The sequence below is a fragment of the Toxotes jaculatrix genome, chromosome 17 (genome assembly GCF_017976425.1).
Source record: "Toxotes jaculatrix isolate fToxJac2 chromosome 17, fToxJac2.pri, whole genome shotgun sequence".
In the NCBI taxonomy this organism is placed as follows: domain Eukaryota; kingdom Metazoa; phylum Chordata; class Actinopteri; family Toxotidae; genus Toxotes; species Toxotes jaculatrix.
The window spans coordinates 23,455,444-23,471,147 of NC_054410.1; the positions used below are offsets into that span (position 1 = coordinate 23,455,444).

Here is a 15,704-nt window from a genome sequence, read left to right on the forward strand (position 1 = left end):
CAAATACAATGAAATGTGGCTCAGTACAAAATGAAAATGAATACAAAATGAAATGTGGCTCAGAGAAAAACCAAGGGGTGGGTCTTGAGTTGGGAATATTTAGTCACATTATTTCAGTCATGTGTTGTTCATGTAGAAATGAGTCAGCACCACCACAAACAGTGATCCAAACGGTGAAACTCAAAGTCCTGTGACCCTAAAATAAGCTTGAATGTTAGAACTGATGAGAATGATAGGCAAACCTTTCCCTGCACTCTGCATCCACATCAGGTTTTCAGTCAGAGTTAACAGGTCCACCCCCACAGTTAACACCAACCAAAGACAGTAACAACCTACTGACAGTGCTTTCCTGTTTTTCACACAAAAAGAGTCCTTTTCAAATTCCCTCCTTTTAAGGCGACTTCCAACAGCCACATAAAGATCTTCTCACAGTGTCCTGCGTATGGCTGTCTCTGGGGCATAAGCAGCAATCACTGGGTCACACATCAGTCTCTTTCAGTGATATCTACAGACTCTGACATGATAGATACTTTTAAATCACAAAGTAAAATAAGTCTTTTTGTTTTTTAACAAGGGCTGCAACTATGTAATGACTGAAAATGTGCAATTTGACAGTAAAAGTGGGACTTTTCATTGAGATAGTCTCATAGGCTGATAAGAGCACTTTCTGTTCCCCACAGTTATTCAGCTTGAGATGATCTGAAGCAGAAAAGAAGGAACAGAGGGCAGTGATGGTCTTCACTCAGCAGCAAGCCCCAAAATACTCTACAGAACACGATTGTCAACTCAAACCACACTGGATACACATGGAGACAAAATGCAGTAATAAACCAACCAATTCACAACATCAGAAGGGTTTTGGCTTTATGGAAATAACATTCACCTAAGTCCATTTTGGTTTTTTTTTTCTTCATCTAAGTATCTGCTGGGATCTGTTCTGCACCCCTCCCACGCCTGATTTCTTCCTATGCTGCAGGACACACACGGTTTCAGTACGAATTTACAATTTAAAATTAAAGAAAAGCTCATTTTAATCTGAAACTGTTCTGCACAGAAGACTGAGGGACACACTGGCAGCATTGTAGACAAGTTCAGCAGCAGACAACTAAGAAAAGCCACACTGGATGACCATACAGTCCCAAAAGGTTTTTTCAGCTTCTATGTTTCTGAGTCATTTAAGAGACAGAAAAACCAATAAATAGCATGGACTGTGGCTGTAAGTGGAATATATTTATTCACTCCTCTCTTTGGGATTCTCTTCAGTTCGACTGGCACTTCGGTCGGCAACTTCCCTTTGGCCTTTCTGGTCTGCACTTCCGGTCGAGTCCAAAGCTGAACGAACATCTCTGCTGACCTTCTCCTGCACTGTCTCTCCATTAGCCTCCATCCCGTACATCACCTTCTCCCCATTCAGGAGGTGACTGTGCTCCTCCACCTCAATCTCCTGGCCTTCCTCCACCTCCTCCAGCTTGCGCAGGATTATAGGAAGCTTTGCATCTGCATTGGTATTCTCTAGCAAAGCAATATCGCTCTCCTCATAGTGAGGCAAAGGTGCCCCCTCCTCCAGCTTCTTCTGGAAATGCAGACGCTTGGCCCGTCCGCTGGCTGACACCTTCTCCAAGATCTGCTTCTCAGCCAGGCGAAGCTGGATGGCAACGCGAGAATGCACAGATAGATCAGGTTTCTCCAACATGGAGCGATCCTCCTGGAAGAGACCAGGCCAGGAGATAAGAGGCAAAGGCAAAAAAGAGGTGGTACAAATTCAGTTTCACATATTTTGTTCCTAGGTTCTTGTCAGATCTTCCAGCAGCAACCAAATACCCCTTTCTGACTTTGCAAGTGGTAAGTGAGAATTCAGGATTTTAATTGCTGTAATCAACCAGCTGACAGGTGGGTATAGACACTTTTGGCTTTAGATGTGTTCGTACACTTCATATAAACTACTTCCACTGAAGCTTACAGAACCCTGAAGATCCTCAAATTGATCTGCAATCAGAAACCCCACAACTTTCAACAGAACTTAAACTCCAACTGACCTCTGAGGTGGTCTTGTAGGTCTTGAGCAGCAGAGCAGCTCGGGTCTCCAGAAAAGTCCACAACTTTATTTCGTTCTCCCAGCTGACAGGGAACTCACTGTTGCCCAGGGTGAAGATCTTATTAATGGCACGATCTCCAAGCAGGTAGTCCTTCAGTTCCTCTGAAATGAAGAGAAATTTTCTTTGCTTTCTCTTCAAGAGAAATCAAAGCTCAGCTGCAAGAGGACATCGGTGAAGAGGATGCGGACTATAAAAGGTGATGGCTTCATAAGATGACTCTGCGTGACTCTACTGAGGGCAGCAATTTTCATCTAGCTATTAACAAAATACACAAAACATTTTACCCACACACACTTGTTTACTATCATGGCCTTCATGTGTCTTCAAGGTCTTCACGGGTCCAGAGTTCTGGACCAGATCCCAAATAAAGGCATGGAAAACATACATAAAACCAGCATGCATACATTTACGTTTTAACGAAATGAACTGAAATGATCCGAAATGGTCCTGTGGAGAGTCAGATGTGCTCTGACTCAGCCCCCAAAATGCAGTTAGGCTCATCAGATCCAACTAGAAAGATGACCAACACTGACAGCATGATGACACTCCTTTCATCAACCAGAAGCTAAAGACAGACCAGCAAGTCCTGAGTTGTCTCACATCCTCCTGTGATGATGATCACAAACCAAGTAGACCCATAAATACTTCTAACACAGATTTAGATGAGATCATGAGACCAGACTGATGTCTTCTGTGTATGACTGACAGTGGGGGAAAGTTGGTCTGGCTGTGTCAACAGAGAAACAGTTCATCTTCCACTGAATCCATATGATTTAGAAATTGGGATGTTATTTTCATCTGCTTCTGGTGTGAAGTTACACTGCATTCATCTCATTTTACAGTTTTCATGGTGGTGAACAACAGGCCACCACCAAAACTGTACTTTTTCTTCCTTCTCAGAAAAAAAGGTGTTTACAAATCTTTGAGTTTTTGTTGCTTATAATTTCAGTTGAAATAATGAAAAGCTAAACATATTTAGATTAAATATTATTAAATATTTAGATTGTCCATAAGGGACAGAAAGGACTTAGATACAATAAGCAGATGAAACACTGGAAATGCAAACGATGAATGAAATCAAACACCAGCCTTGATTTTCTTGTTTTGGGCTCACAGAGATGAAAATAATCTTCTCATTTGACATCGAAGAAGACAAAAAGTGTGGGACTGTCCCTTTTTTGTGATCACTGTTTCTTCATCACATCCTTCTCTGTTACAAGTCTGCCAACCCGCCACTCTCCACCTTCCACACGAGTGGCGTCAGGAACTCTGTGCTCACATTGTGTCGATGTCACAGCCTCTGATCTGAGGACTTTAAGGTGGCTCGGCTACATGGGAAGATGAAAGAGGACACTACTCCATCATGTTACATCTGTGACATGCACACACAAAGGCCATTTAAAAAATTAACATGCAGCTAAAAAAGTGAATAATATATCAGGCAGGCCAGTGAAGATGAGTCCTGTGACAGAGGAGGATGTGGCCTTGTGTGGTGGGGGATTTATGGCACCGGTGCTGTTCTGCATACATGCCGATGAATATTGCAAACCCCAGTGGATCTCTCCTTCCACACATCTGGTGGCCTGCCTTGATCAATTAAGCAGCTTGGAGATGGACAGGCCTTGCTCTTCCCTCTCTTTCTCCTCCACCTCCCCTCTGTCTCTTCGCCTCTGCTGGCGGGCAGAGGAATTGGTCACTTGACAACGGCGTCAGAAACTGTGGTGTGCTTTTTCTTTTTTAGATTATGCTACCAGGTTTGTGGCTTGGAGGTTCCACAGGGAATGTCCTGCTGCTAGAATATGACAGATTGTGTGTGTGTGTCAGTGTCTTACCCTCTGTCATGCAGAAGACTCTGAGGAAGGCTAAGAGTTGGGCTGAAATGGGGGGTTCATTACAGTGCAGAGCAAAGACACAGGACCTGAAAACACAACAGCATACACACCAAGATATTACGTCAATGAACACATCAAGATACCAGAGGAAAAATAAAATACAAAGCACACAGTGCTATAAGAAACTGCTCACACAGCTCTACGCACAGATCTTAAAGGAACAGTTCAACATGTAGAGGTGAGAGGCTGGATTTCAGCCTCAAGTCTGCTGTGCTCTGACTAATTCTCCATCAGTCTGTGTGATTACATAATATGAGCGGTGTTGCTGCACAGATGGGCAGGGAAAGGGAATGTGGGCTTGTGCACCGACAACCTGATGAAGCCTCGGTTAAGTAAAACTACGGATTCTGTATTTCAGTCCTTTTGGTGCCTGGGCAGATATCACAGGGTAGAACATCTCAGCTATGAATTCACTAAGTGGAGCAGTGCTTCAGGAGAAAACCAAGAACTGGCTGAAACCACATGCACCACATATAAGTCCATAAACAGAAGAACACAATTAATACAATCTATAAAAAAAAGATCAATCATAGGACTAGGATTCAGATTTGGTCTGTTATTTAATGTATTACTGTTATTCTTGATGTTGATGATGTTCTTTAGTTGTTTGTTTTTAACTTGCAGGGAGGGGGTGGGGGTGTAGCTATTGTCAGGAATTATAACTATCAAATAAAATAATTTTAAAAAATTTGAAGATTTCACACACAGATAAGCTTTATTTTATAACAGAGCATAAAATGTATGAGAGAGGACATCGCTCCTGATTCTACAAGATCTAATCCTGGCTTTCCGAAATAGAAAACCTATGAAACGAAAGAGAGATCCAGAACTGAGAGGAATCTGTTTCACATCATCACATTAAACACAGAGCTCATTTTGGGAAGGACAATATTTTCCTCCTGCTTGAGCAAAGTGATTGATGTGGTGATGGTCGGACAGGGCCGGCATTATTACTTCACACAAACACATTACAGCCTCCTCCCCACTCTTCCTATTAAATTATCCCTCTGTCCCTTCCTCCAGCTCAGGGTGGTTCCATCTTTAAAAGAGGTTTCAGTCGGACTGGAAGAAAAAGAACGAATTACATTTTTTAAATGATCACTCAAAAGTGCTCACTTGTCTCTACTTATCAGAAATAAATGCAGCAAAGCTAAACGGAGTAAGGAGTGTGATGATAGCAGCCGCTCAGCGAGGCCTGACAGCGAACATGGAGCTGTTTCCTTTGAAAATGATCTACGAGCATATCTGTCACTTTAATAGAGTGCCATGGCAACAACGGGGATTGTTTCATTTCACTTCCACTGTTGAGATTTAGACTGTCATCAATAAGAGATTAAAAGGCGTCTGATTAAAAATGCCGAGCAGAGAATGCTGCATAAAATTAAGAGGCTAATGATAAAATGATTAAGCTTCTCACTGATGAAAGTGTTGGGGCTGATGGTAAATTGATACTTGGTGGGGAGGGAGAGAAAGAAAGAGACCTGCTGCAACATTTCTATTATGTGTTTCAATTATGCCAAAGGGAGTCTCAGTCGTTAAAATATCTGCTGTTGGAAGACAAAAGTTCTCCGTGGCTATGTGAAGGCTACATGGAGTTAGTCATGAGCCTGAAGCTCTCCTTGACCTGAATTAAAGACTCCAGAATAAAATGGTTCAGGCTTAGGTTTTGTAGATAAGAAGAGGAATGTTTGTCCTGATGAAATCTTATACACAGTAACATAAGGAGGGGTTGGACGTACGCTGGGATGCCGGCTCGGGCCAACACTTCGGCCTTCATGGCGTAAAGGCGTTCACTCTTACTAACACCCAGCTTGATCTTCACTCGGTCGTGGGCGTTGTCTTGGAAGAAGAAACCGTTGTGAATGACAAACTCAGCATTGGATCTCGTGCCATAGAAGATGTAGATCTAGAGGAAGAACACAGAAACAATCCTTCTATCCATTATTTCTACCATTACTTATCCTTTGCAGGCTGAAACAGGGCCTGGACCTATCCCAGCTCACATGGGTTGTGAAGTGAGACATGTTGGCAGTCTATCACAGATACCTAATAATCTAAAAATACCTAAGCCTGTATTTACTTAAATCTTGACAACTGTGCAGCCTGGAGAGTCATGCTGGGTTAGCTATTAGCAGATCCTGTTCACACTGTAACATGGTTTGAAGAGGCACCGGTAACCTGGAGTAACTACTCTGGTGATTATGAGGCAGGATCTTAAGTTATGACTGAGGAGCATCCTCTCTCTATAATTTCTCCTTTTGCTTAGCTGCTGACATCGAGAGCAGTGATGAGGATAAGTGTGTAAACAAAGAGATGACAGGCAGACAGTAGTAACAGTATAATCAGAAGTAACCTGGTCATTTTCCTTGTAGTCCTGCAGTGCCACACATTCACAGCGATCATCCTCCAGGTTGTATCCAGTGGTGATCTGCAGACAAATATCATCTTACTGATTCATCCCTTCCAAGCGCTTCACCACATAGTCATCACAGTGCAGGGACAAAGTGTCCACAGCATTCAATGAACAGCTTGTTTGAAATCATGGAAGTAGTCAAAATTACTTTGTTGCCAGTTTAAAACAATGTATGTCAGTGTGTGTGTGTGTAAAAGAGACTGTGAATGTGAGATAAAGATTTTACCAGTCCATTGGTGTGATTACACATGTCCCAGAGGGGGATGAGGGCCAGAGTGACCCGGCTGCCGTCCTCAGTAGGGATCTGGTTCTGACGGGTCATCACTGAAGACACCGCCCACCTGTCACATACATAAACCAATCAGTGCTCAGTACACTGGCATATATTTACTCCACTTACAGGAAGCAGGATCCTGGACAACAGGAGAGGGAAGGTCATCAAATCAACACTGGCATCCCCAGGTAGAGAAGAAAGACAGAGGAGGGAGGGAGAAAGATGGAGAAAGGAGGGAGAAAGATGGAGGGAGGAGGGAGAAAGATGGAGAGAAAAGGAAGAAAGGTCGAAGGAGAAAGATGGAATGTGTTGGGATAAGTGATTTCAGGGTTATTTCAGTTATCTCAGTGTTATCCACCAAACTGAAGAGGTTCTGATGTATTATCAGTGTTGTCAGATCAATCTGACAGAAAGCAGACCAATCAGAGCCTAGAACCTGCCCCGTCGTCATAAACGTAGCCCAGTTTTTATGTAAACATGTAAACATCTTTTTTATGTAACATATAACGGAATCGGTCTTATCACCTCTGCTCTTCTTTTCTGTCAGAAAACACATTTATAAAAGACTAGATATGTTGATGATGTTGCATTGAAGCCTTAACTGAGATGAACAGATGGTTTTACAGGTCTGTCCTCACAGTGCTGTGACACAGGAACAAGTTTCACCTGAGCTGTAATAAACAGAAATGATATTTGGTTTCAGCCATCACTCAACAGTCACTGTGTGTTGAGAAGAGTCTATAAAACTTTACTGTCAATCATACCACTTAGAGAAGGGGAGGGGCAGAGTGATTGGAATAAAGTCAAACTCTTTGTCTGTGAACACCACCCAAATATCACAACCTGCCCAAAACTCTTTTTACTGGGCCAATGGAATTAGCAGCTAAAATGGAAAAGCAGCCAGTGTGACAAGACCATTAAAAGTAGATCAGTGTCAGGCTACTCCCTCTGTTTGGACCACTACCCTGGACACACAGGAGCAGGCTGTGTGTTGCTGTAATGATATTCCTCACACTAACTGTGTTACAGTTTTTGTTTTCTGTGATCCAGAGTGACGGTGAGCCGCACACATACTTTCACCATGTCTCATTAGTGAATATGCGACCCTTCATTCTGTGCCGCAGCTGGATTTATGTTCTTTCACTCGCTGTGATAGAGAATGGTCAACGCTGAGCAGCTTTGCTGTGGACATGTGGACATTAACTCTCACCAGTACTGATTAATCACGGTGCTTCCAGTATCCCTGTGGTATCTCACAGCTGCTGTGGACCTTACAGTTAGGTTTTGAGCCGTACCGTACACAACCTCATGGCTAAATCAGACCTTTAATTCGGACTCTATCACCTGTGTATGTCTAATCATCAGACTGATACAGTCTGACCACCCTCTCAGACTGTGCTTCCACATCTCTGAGGAAGAGCGTTACTGTTATTGCTGGGAAAGATGAGCAACACCGTGGAAATATGAACCAAAAAACACACACATAAACATGCACTTACACACACACACACACACACTGACCTGTAGTCATCAAATGTGAAGCTGTCCTTCAGGGCCAGTTTGCTGGCAGCAGGATGAGTCTGGGGATGGAGGGAAGAAGGTGGGTGAAAGGAAGAAGGAAGAGAGAGAGAGACAAAGCACAAATCAGTGTAAGGAATTTCATTATGGAGGTATGAAGTTGGGGGGGGGGGGCTGTCAGACAGGGATGCCTGACAACAAGGAGTGGAAGTAGGGGGCCACCGCTGGGGCGCACGTGTGTCTGTGTGGTCCGTTAGTGCTGTGTGACACTTGCCCACTTGCCACCCCCCCATACATCACTGTCAACTTAATTTGTTGTGGCCAGCAGCCGTCATAAATCTGCCTCATCAATTTGGGCCTGAAATGTGTGAGTGTGTGTGTGTGTGTGTGTGTGGGGGGGGGGGCGTGCACAGTGAGAGAGAGCAAGAGGGAGAGACACAGAAAAGAGTCCCTTCTGATAGCTGGTCCTGAGATCTACTGATCAACACCCAAAATGGACAAAAGATATGGAGATGATCTGGAACATTGGATGAATCAAACCAAAACTGGCACAAGCCGAGATCCAATACAGACTCAGTGACCACAGTTTACCCAGGGAGAAAGGACAACACAACAAGTCCTGGAGACCAACTGAGGAAAGAGTCTGTGGTTACTGCACCATGTGAGAGGTGGAGACAAATATAAGAAAATCACAGTGGAACACTGTGATTGAAATTTGATTTGTTAATCTGAGATGAGAATCTTTAAGGAGAGAGATGTGCAGCAAACTTAACTACACAATCTGTGACTGCATGGCACAAACTGAGGGACATGCAATAAAAACATCACTGAATGTGACAAATGATTATCTTGACATCTATTATACATGGAACAGGGGGTTGTGATATTTTAGATTTGAAAATGGCTAAATTAAAAATATCTTATTCAAGGAATCCATGTTGTTAAGTTTCTCAAATTGCAGCACTCACCAGCCACTTTTGTTAGGTACACCTTGCTAGTACCAGGTCAGACCCCCTTTTACCTCCAGAACTGCCTTAATTCTTTGTGGCATAGAGTCAACGTGGTGTGCTGGAAATGTTCTTCAGAGATTTTGGTCCATATTGAGATGAGGTGCTCTATTGGATTGAGATCTGAATACAGTGAATTCATTGTCATGTTCAAGAAACCAGTTTGAGATGATTTGAGCTGTGTGGCATGGTGCGTTATCCTGCTGGAAGCAGTCATCAGAAGATGGGTACGTTTTTGTCATAAAGGGATGGACACTGTCAGCAACAATACTCAGACTGTTGCCCAAAGTGTGCGAAGAAAAATATCCCCCACACAATTATTACCACCACCAGCAGCCTGAACCACTGAACAAGGCAGGATGGATCCATGATTTCATGTTGTTCACACCAAATTCTAACCCTAGAATGTTGTGGCAGAAATCGTAACTCACCAGACCAGACCTTTTCCAATCTTCCATTATCCAATTTTGATGAGCCTGTGTGAATTGTAGCCTCAGTTTCCTGTTCTAAGCTGACATGAGTGGCATCCAGTGTGGCCAATCTGCTTCGAAGGTTCAACGTGTTGTGTATTCAGAAATGCTCTTCTGCATACTGTCATACTGTTTATAGTATTTATTATTATTGTTTCCTCTAATAAGTAATTTTTTTTTCTTGGAGTCTTTATATTCGGTTATCTGTATTATCTGTATATTCTGAGTACCTATACCCTATTGCATCTGCTCTTTGCTGCTGTAACAGTGTAATTTCCCCATTGTGGGACTATTAAAGGTTTATCTTATCTTATACCTAAGTTGGATTGAGTGGTTATTTGAGTTACTGTTGCCTTCCTATCAGTTCAAAGCAATCTGGCCATTCTCCTCTGACCTGTGCCACTGACAGGCATTTGCACCCAGAGAACTGCCACTCACTGGATATTTTCTCTTTTTCGGACCATTCTCTGCAAAGCCTAGAGATGGTTCTGCAGGAAAATCCAAGTAGATCAGCAGTTTTTGACCTGAGCAGGTAACTTTGACCATGTCGGCATGCCTAAATGCATTCAGCTGCTGCCATGTGATTATGGACATTTGCCTTAACAAGCAGTTGAACAGATGTACCTAATAAAGTGGCCGGTGAGTGTACATGTCACTTTTCTGCAGACAACCATCAAAGTACCAACCAAGTTAAAAAAAAAAAAAAAAAAAAAAAAAAAAAAAAAAGTAGAAGTAAAGATTTGACACTTGTCCCCACAAAATTCCCTTTGATAAAAAAGAAGCATGGCAGACACATCGCTGTGATGTATTTGTCACTTCAGGCCAGGCTGATCCTTCTGTAGGTTCATTTACATAACTCCCTTCAGTCAAACACAAACGGACAATTGGTTAGTACAGTTTGCACAGTTTTGGAAAGGACGGGTTAAAAAAAACACAGGGATGGTCTTTTAACTCCCTTAAAACCATCCAACATCTCACCTCCTAAATACACACACCTCTGAGTAAAATAGAATGGTCACATCACATTTCACCTCTGGAGGTGAATAGCTGCTGTGTGTGTGTAGAAGTGTGTGTTAATACAGCAAGTCCAGCCGTGACACTGATTCATCTCTACAGGTGAGTGTGAAGGATCATGCTTGTCAAGTTGAACAAAGTGACCAGGCTTGTATCTCTCTCCCCCTCTCTCCCTCTCACACTCACACACAGATCCAGAAACAATTATCTTTGCTCTGTTTGATTCTCTCGTAGGAGGCCAGGAGGCAGGGGAGGGGGAGGAGGAGGGGTGTGGGTTGAGGTACTGAGGTGGCTGTCCAGATTACCAAAGTGGCCTTGAGTTTCCCACAACTCACCTTAGTATGCTGCTGTGTGTTTGAAATATGAACATTCTAAAGCAGGGGTCAGCAACCCACGGCTCCAGAGCCGAATGTGGCTCTTTCATCCCTCTGCTGTGGCTCCCTGTGACTTTGGAAAATAAATAATGAGTATTTAATTTAAATGTATTTTTATTTTAGTTTGTTCGTTTTTTTTAAATGTAATTCTAAATTTGAAGATTACGGTGATCTTGTAACATCAAAATAAAACATTTTTAATTTTTTGTCGCTCAAAATATGTGTCACAAACGCCGCTGTGCAACACCTGGTGGCAACACCTGGTGGCAACATTTTCAGGTGGACAGCTGACTGCACGCTCCAGTGCACGTGATAAAGTGATGACGGAACACAGAAGCAGACAGCGTTTTTTGGTTCACTGTAGGTGGATAATTAGGACCCGAGCCTGACAAGTCAGGCGAAGGCCCGATTAAGTTTGGATTTTTATTTCATAAATACGAGGAGGACTCAAATAGCCATTGAGTATTTTTTTTTAAATTATTTTATTTGAAAGTAAGCACTAACCAAGCGTCTTTTTTTTCGGAGTACTGTGTGTGTTTTTGTTAGATGCAGAAATAAAATTGTGTGTTCTCTGTAGCAGTTCACTGATTTCATAACTGCAACACACTATAGTTTTTTATACATAGCATACAGGAAAAAAAAACAAAAACAAAAAAAACGATATATGCAGTGTTATCCTCATTTTAGATGTCAAAAGGGTTTTGTGGCTCCGGGTGTTTTCTTTTCTGTGGGAGACGGTCCAAAAGGGTCTTTGAGTACTTAAGGTTGCCGACTCCTGTTCTAAAGTGTAGAACCCTCAAGATAATTTTAAAACAGGCTCTAAGTTTACCAGGAAAATGATTCCAGGCTCAGGATAGTGTGTGCTGGCCAGGTTCCAGGAACTATAGAGCCACTGGAACTAAACACAGGGCCTAAAAGAAGAACTAAAAGTCCTATTTTGTGTGTTCCTGTTTTATTCTTCCACCATATCAAAAGTTCACTATGAAAAACTCCACCAGAAAGAAATGGACCCGACCTGGGGCTTTTTGGGATCAGGAACTATAGTTTAGGATTTGAATTTAGTCCACGCTTTCTTCAATGGAAACACATGTAAGTTTCTTGAGCTTCCCACATGGTTCCTGGGAAAGTTCCTGCCATGAAAAACAAATAACTTAAATTCACATTGGTTCTAATGATATTCTCAATGTTCCTCAACATTGAAAAATGAGAATCTTCTGGATTATTGAACAATGCTAGAGGCATTCAAAGTCAAACCAATTTTGATTATTTCTGAAAAGTCGTGTTACTTTCCCAACAGTCTGGTATGGTAAATGGTTCTAAATAATACACCACCCATGAGCCTCTTCAGATGTTGATATGGAGAAGAAGCCACTTCATTGCTGCTATTGGAAATAAAACACGGCAGAATACTTCCAGAGTTCATATGAAACTGAAACAGAACCTAAAAGTAACTTCTTTAGGTTTTCTCAGGTTTTTACACAGTATAATCTTTAGCTTCTTGTTGTTCAGCTGTTAGTTGGTTCTTTAAAAAAAAATGCACACTTTGTACTTACTTGTACCTTTGACTTTTACTGATCTGATGATTCAACCAGGAGAGTTTCATGCCAAACCTTCAAAGTACTGCAGTGAGTACTCACCTAAAGAGCAAAACATACTGCCACCAAAAAGGTGTGAATCAAAACACTCACCCTTACTATGTTCTATGTACAACCTCCACACCAGCCATGGCTAGGCACACACCGACGCACACTGATGTGCTACCATTATGTTGCAACATTTTACACCACTGTCCTGTTTCTTACTGACTTACTGAGGTCTAGAAATATAAAGAGCGATAAGACCCACAATCGCGTTACTACAAAGACAAAAGCAAAGAAGGTATTGCCTGGTGAGCCATCGCTCTGGACACTGGCTCTTCAGGCGAGAAATGCAGTTTCAGTGGTGGGTGGAGTATGTTCAGTTTTAGTATGAAAAAAGCAAACATAACTTTCCTCTGTCATAAAATGTATGTCTGATCATACCATGTACACAGAAAATGCTTTAACCAGAATACTTGTAATAAACAATATTGCTAAAAACAATTTTTGCACAAACATTTACAGCATACATAAAATGTTCCGCTCAATTGAAGACAGGCTACTGAGTCCATCACAGAATAAAGTGTTCACTCTTCACATTAGAACTGAAACAATTTGTCAATCAATTGATTACACCATCAATAGAAAATCTGTAAGACATTTTCTGATTTGAGTGTTGAACACTTGTAGGTGATGGCACAGAAACTCCAACTTCAGCAGGCAGCAGAGAGGAAACCCCTGACAACCAGACATATTCAGTTACAGTATGACAGAAAGGCCTGCAGGAGTGTAAAATCAGCTGAAAGGACTATGTTTGCACACGCGCACACACAGAGAGCACTGCATGCTGAGCACTTGATGTATTAGCATCATAACACAAGGGTCATCCATCATGTGCCACTGTGGAGACAGAGCTTGGGTGTGTGTTTGAAGGGGCTGAAGGTATGGGTAAAGTATGTGCGGGTGTGTGCACGTGCCCGTGCAATGCATGAATAAACAACTGAAGAGGAGTGCTGTCCTACTTTTGATTTTTAATTAGAAGGCTGAAATCAATCAGTAAAGAAAAGATTTGGTTAGCCTAGCTTATCTTAAACACTGAAATTTTTTAATGATGTACCATACAGTATATTGGGAAGTTTTTACATGCAGGGGGCACATCTCAATTTCTGAAGGAACATCACTTTTTGCACACTTAATTGTGTTGTAGATTTAATTGTAAATGGATAAAATTGCTATTTCTCTCCATCACTCTAACCTTAATAACTCATAATGATAAAGTGAAAATGTGTTTTTGGAAATATTTGCAAATGTATTAAACATCATATACTGAAATTTCTTATTTACAAAAGTATTCAGACCCTTAATTCAGTACTTTGTATAAGCTCCTTTGGCAGCACTTACAGCTTGGAGTCTGCCAGAGTAAGTCTCTACAAGCTCTGTACACCTGGATTTGGGCAGCTGATCTCACTCTTCCTGGCAGATCTTCTCATGCTCCATCAGATTGGATGGAAAGCATCTGAAGTGCTATCTTGGGTCTCACCAAAGATGTTTTAAGGGGTTTAAGTCCGTTCTTTGGCTGGGCCACTCAAAGACAGTCAGAGAAGTGTCCTGAAGTCTCTCCAGCATTGTCTTGGCTGCATGCTTCGAGTCATTGTCCTGCTGAAAGGTGAACTGTTGTTCCAGTCTCAGGTCACCTGCACTCTGGGGCAGGTTTTCTTCAAGGACCTTTCTGTATTTGGCTGCATTCACCCTTCCCTGAATCGCGACCAGTCTCCTTGCCCGTGCTGCTGAGTAGCTCCCTCATAGCTTGATGCTGCCACCACAGTTACTGAGGTCTCTGTGCTCCTGGGAACACTCAAAGCTTTAGAAATGGTTTTATACTCTTGCTCTGATCTATGCCTTACCATAATTTGGTCTACAGAGAGTTCCTTGGACTTCGGGTCTTGGTTTTTGTTCTTACACACAGTGTGATTTGTGGGACTTCATATCCACAGGTGTGTGTTTCTGAAATATGTCCATCAATTTAATTTGCCACAGGTGGACTCCAGTCAAGTTCTAGACTCATCTGATGATTAAAGCATCAGGAAGCACCTGAACACAGCTTGGAGCCACAGCAAAGGGTCTGAATACTTTTGTCAATTAGACATTTTATTTTTGAATTTTTAATATATTAGTAAAAATCTCTAAAGACATGTTTTCACTTTGTCATTATGGGTCATTTAGTGTAGATTGAGTGTAGAGCAAAAGGGGCAATATAAATTAACTTTCTCTATACACAAACAAAAAATTACAATAATAATTTACAATTAAATGCACCACACAATAAACTGTGCAGAAAGTGGGAGAGTCTGAATACTGTCTGAAGACAGGGAGATATCATAGAAACCAGAGAGAGGAGAAGGAATCATGATTTCCTATGTCAGCAAATAACTGAGTTGCTTTCAGATGAAGTTTAGTGGAGAGTTTTCCATTTAAAGTGTCAACGTCTCATGAAAGTCTTTGAGACTTTGTAACTAATGCATTACATTACTGTCTGTTTCCAGAAAAAAGCTACATTTCCTGCTGCTGCAGCATCACATTAAACACATTTAAAGGACAAAAAAACAAGTTGACTTTTATTTTGAAATTGTCATTGGAAATGCATTGTTTCTGTCAGCTCAGCACTTACCACTGTCGCTCATCAAAAATGTGTCTACAAAACAAAACAATGGTCATTGTGGGTGCTTTTAGACAGTGGATCAGTTTGAAATGTTGGACAGAGTAATGAAGATGACAAGCTGCTCACCTACTGCTAGATGGGACAATGCATAAAGCATGCTGGAAGTCCATATTACACATTCAAAGAAAAGCACCAACCAATGCATGCAGGGCAGAACTAAGCCGTTACCCATTGATTATGTAGAACACTTAAAGCTTGGCTACATCTCAAATTGAGCCCGCAAGACACACTGATATTTCCGGCATTACAAACCCAAGAGATGAACCCCCGAAGAGTCCCTTCTGATAGCTGGTCCTGAGATTTACTGATCAAATAACACCCAATACTGGTCCACCTCAGACCAGCACTGC

General features: G+C 41.9%; 1 protein-coding gene across 2 annotated transcripts in view; it reads right to left on the bottom strand.

The window, feature by feature from the left end:
* Nucleotides 1-825: 825 nt before the first annotated feature.
* setd3 (SET domain containing 3, actin histidine methyltransferase) overlaps nt 826-15,704 on the bottom strand; it is a 37,055-nt gene continuing 22,176 nt past the window's right edge. For both annotated transcript variants that reach the window (XM_041060098.1, XM_041060099.1), the window contains exons 7-13: nt 8,197-8,255; nt 6,628-6,742; nt 6,342-6,416; nt 5,728-5,894; nt 3,929-4,014; nt 2,037-2,197; nt 826-1,705 (exon numbers count right to left, since the gene is read on the bottom strand). In XM_041060098.1, the coding sequence (XP_040916032.1) occupies nt 1,232-1,705; nt 2,037-2,197; nt 3,929-4,014; nt 5,728-5,894; nt 6,342-6,416; nt 6,628-6,742; nt 8,197-8,255 (1,137 nt within the window). In that variant the 3' untranslated portion in view covers nt 826-1,231. The remainder of the gene's footprint in view (nt 1,706-2,036; nt 2,198-3,928; nt 4,015-5,727; nt 5,895-6,341; nt 6,417-6,627; nt 6,743-8,196; nt 8,256-15,704) is intronic.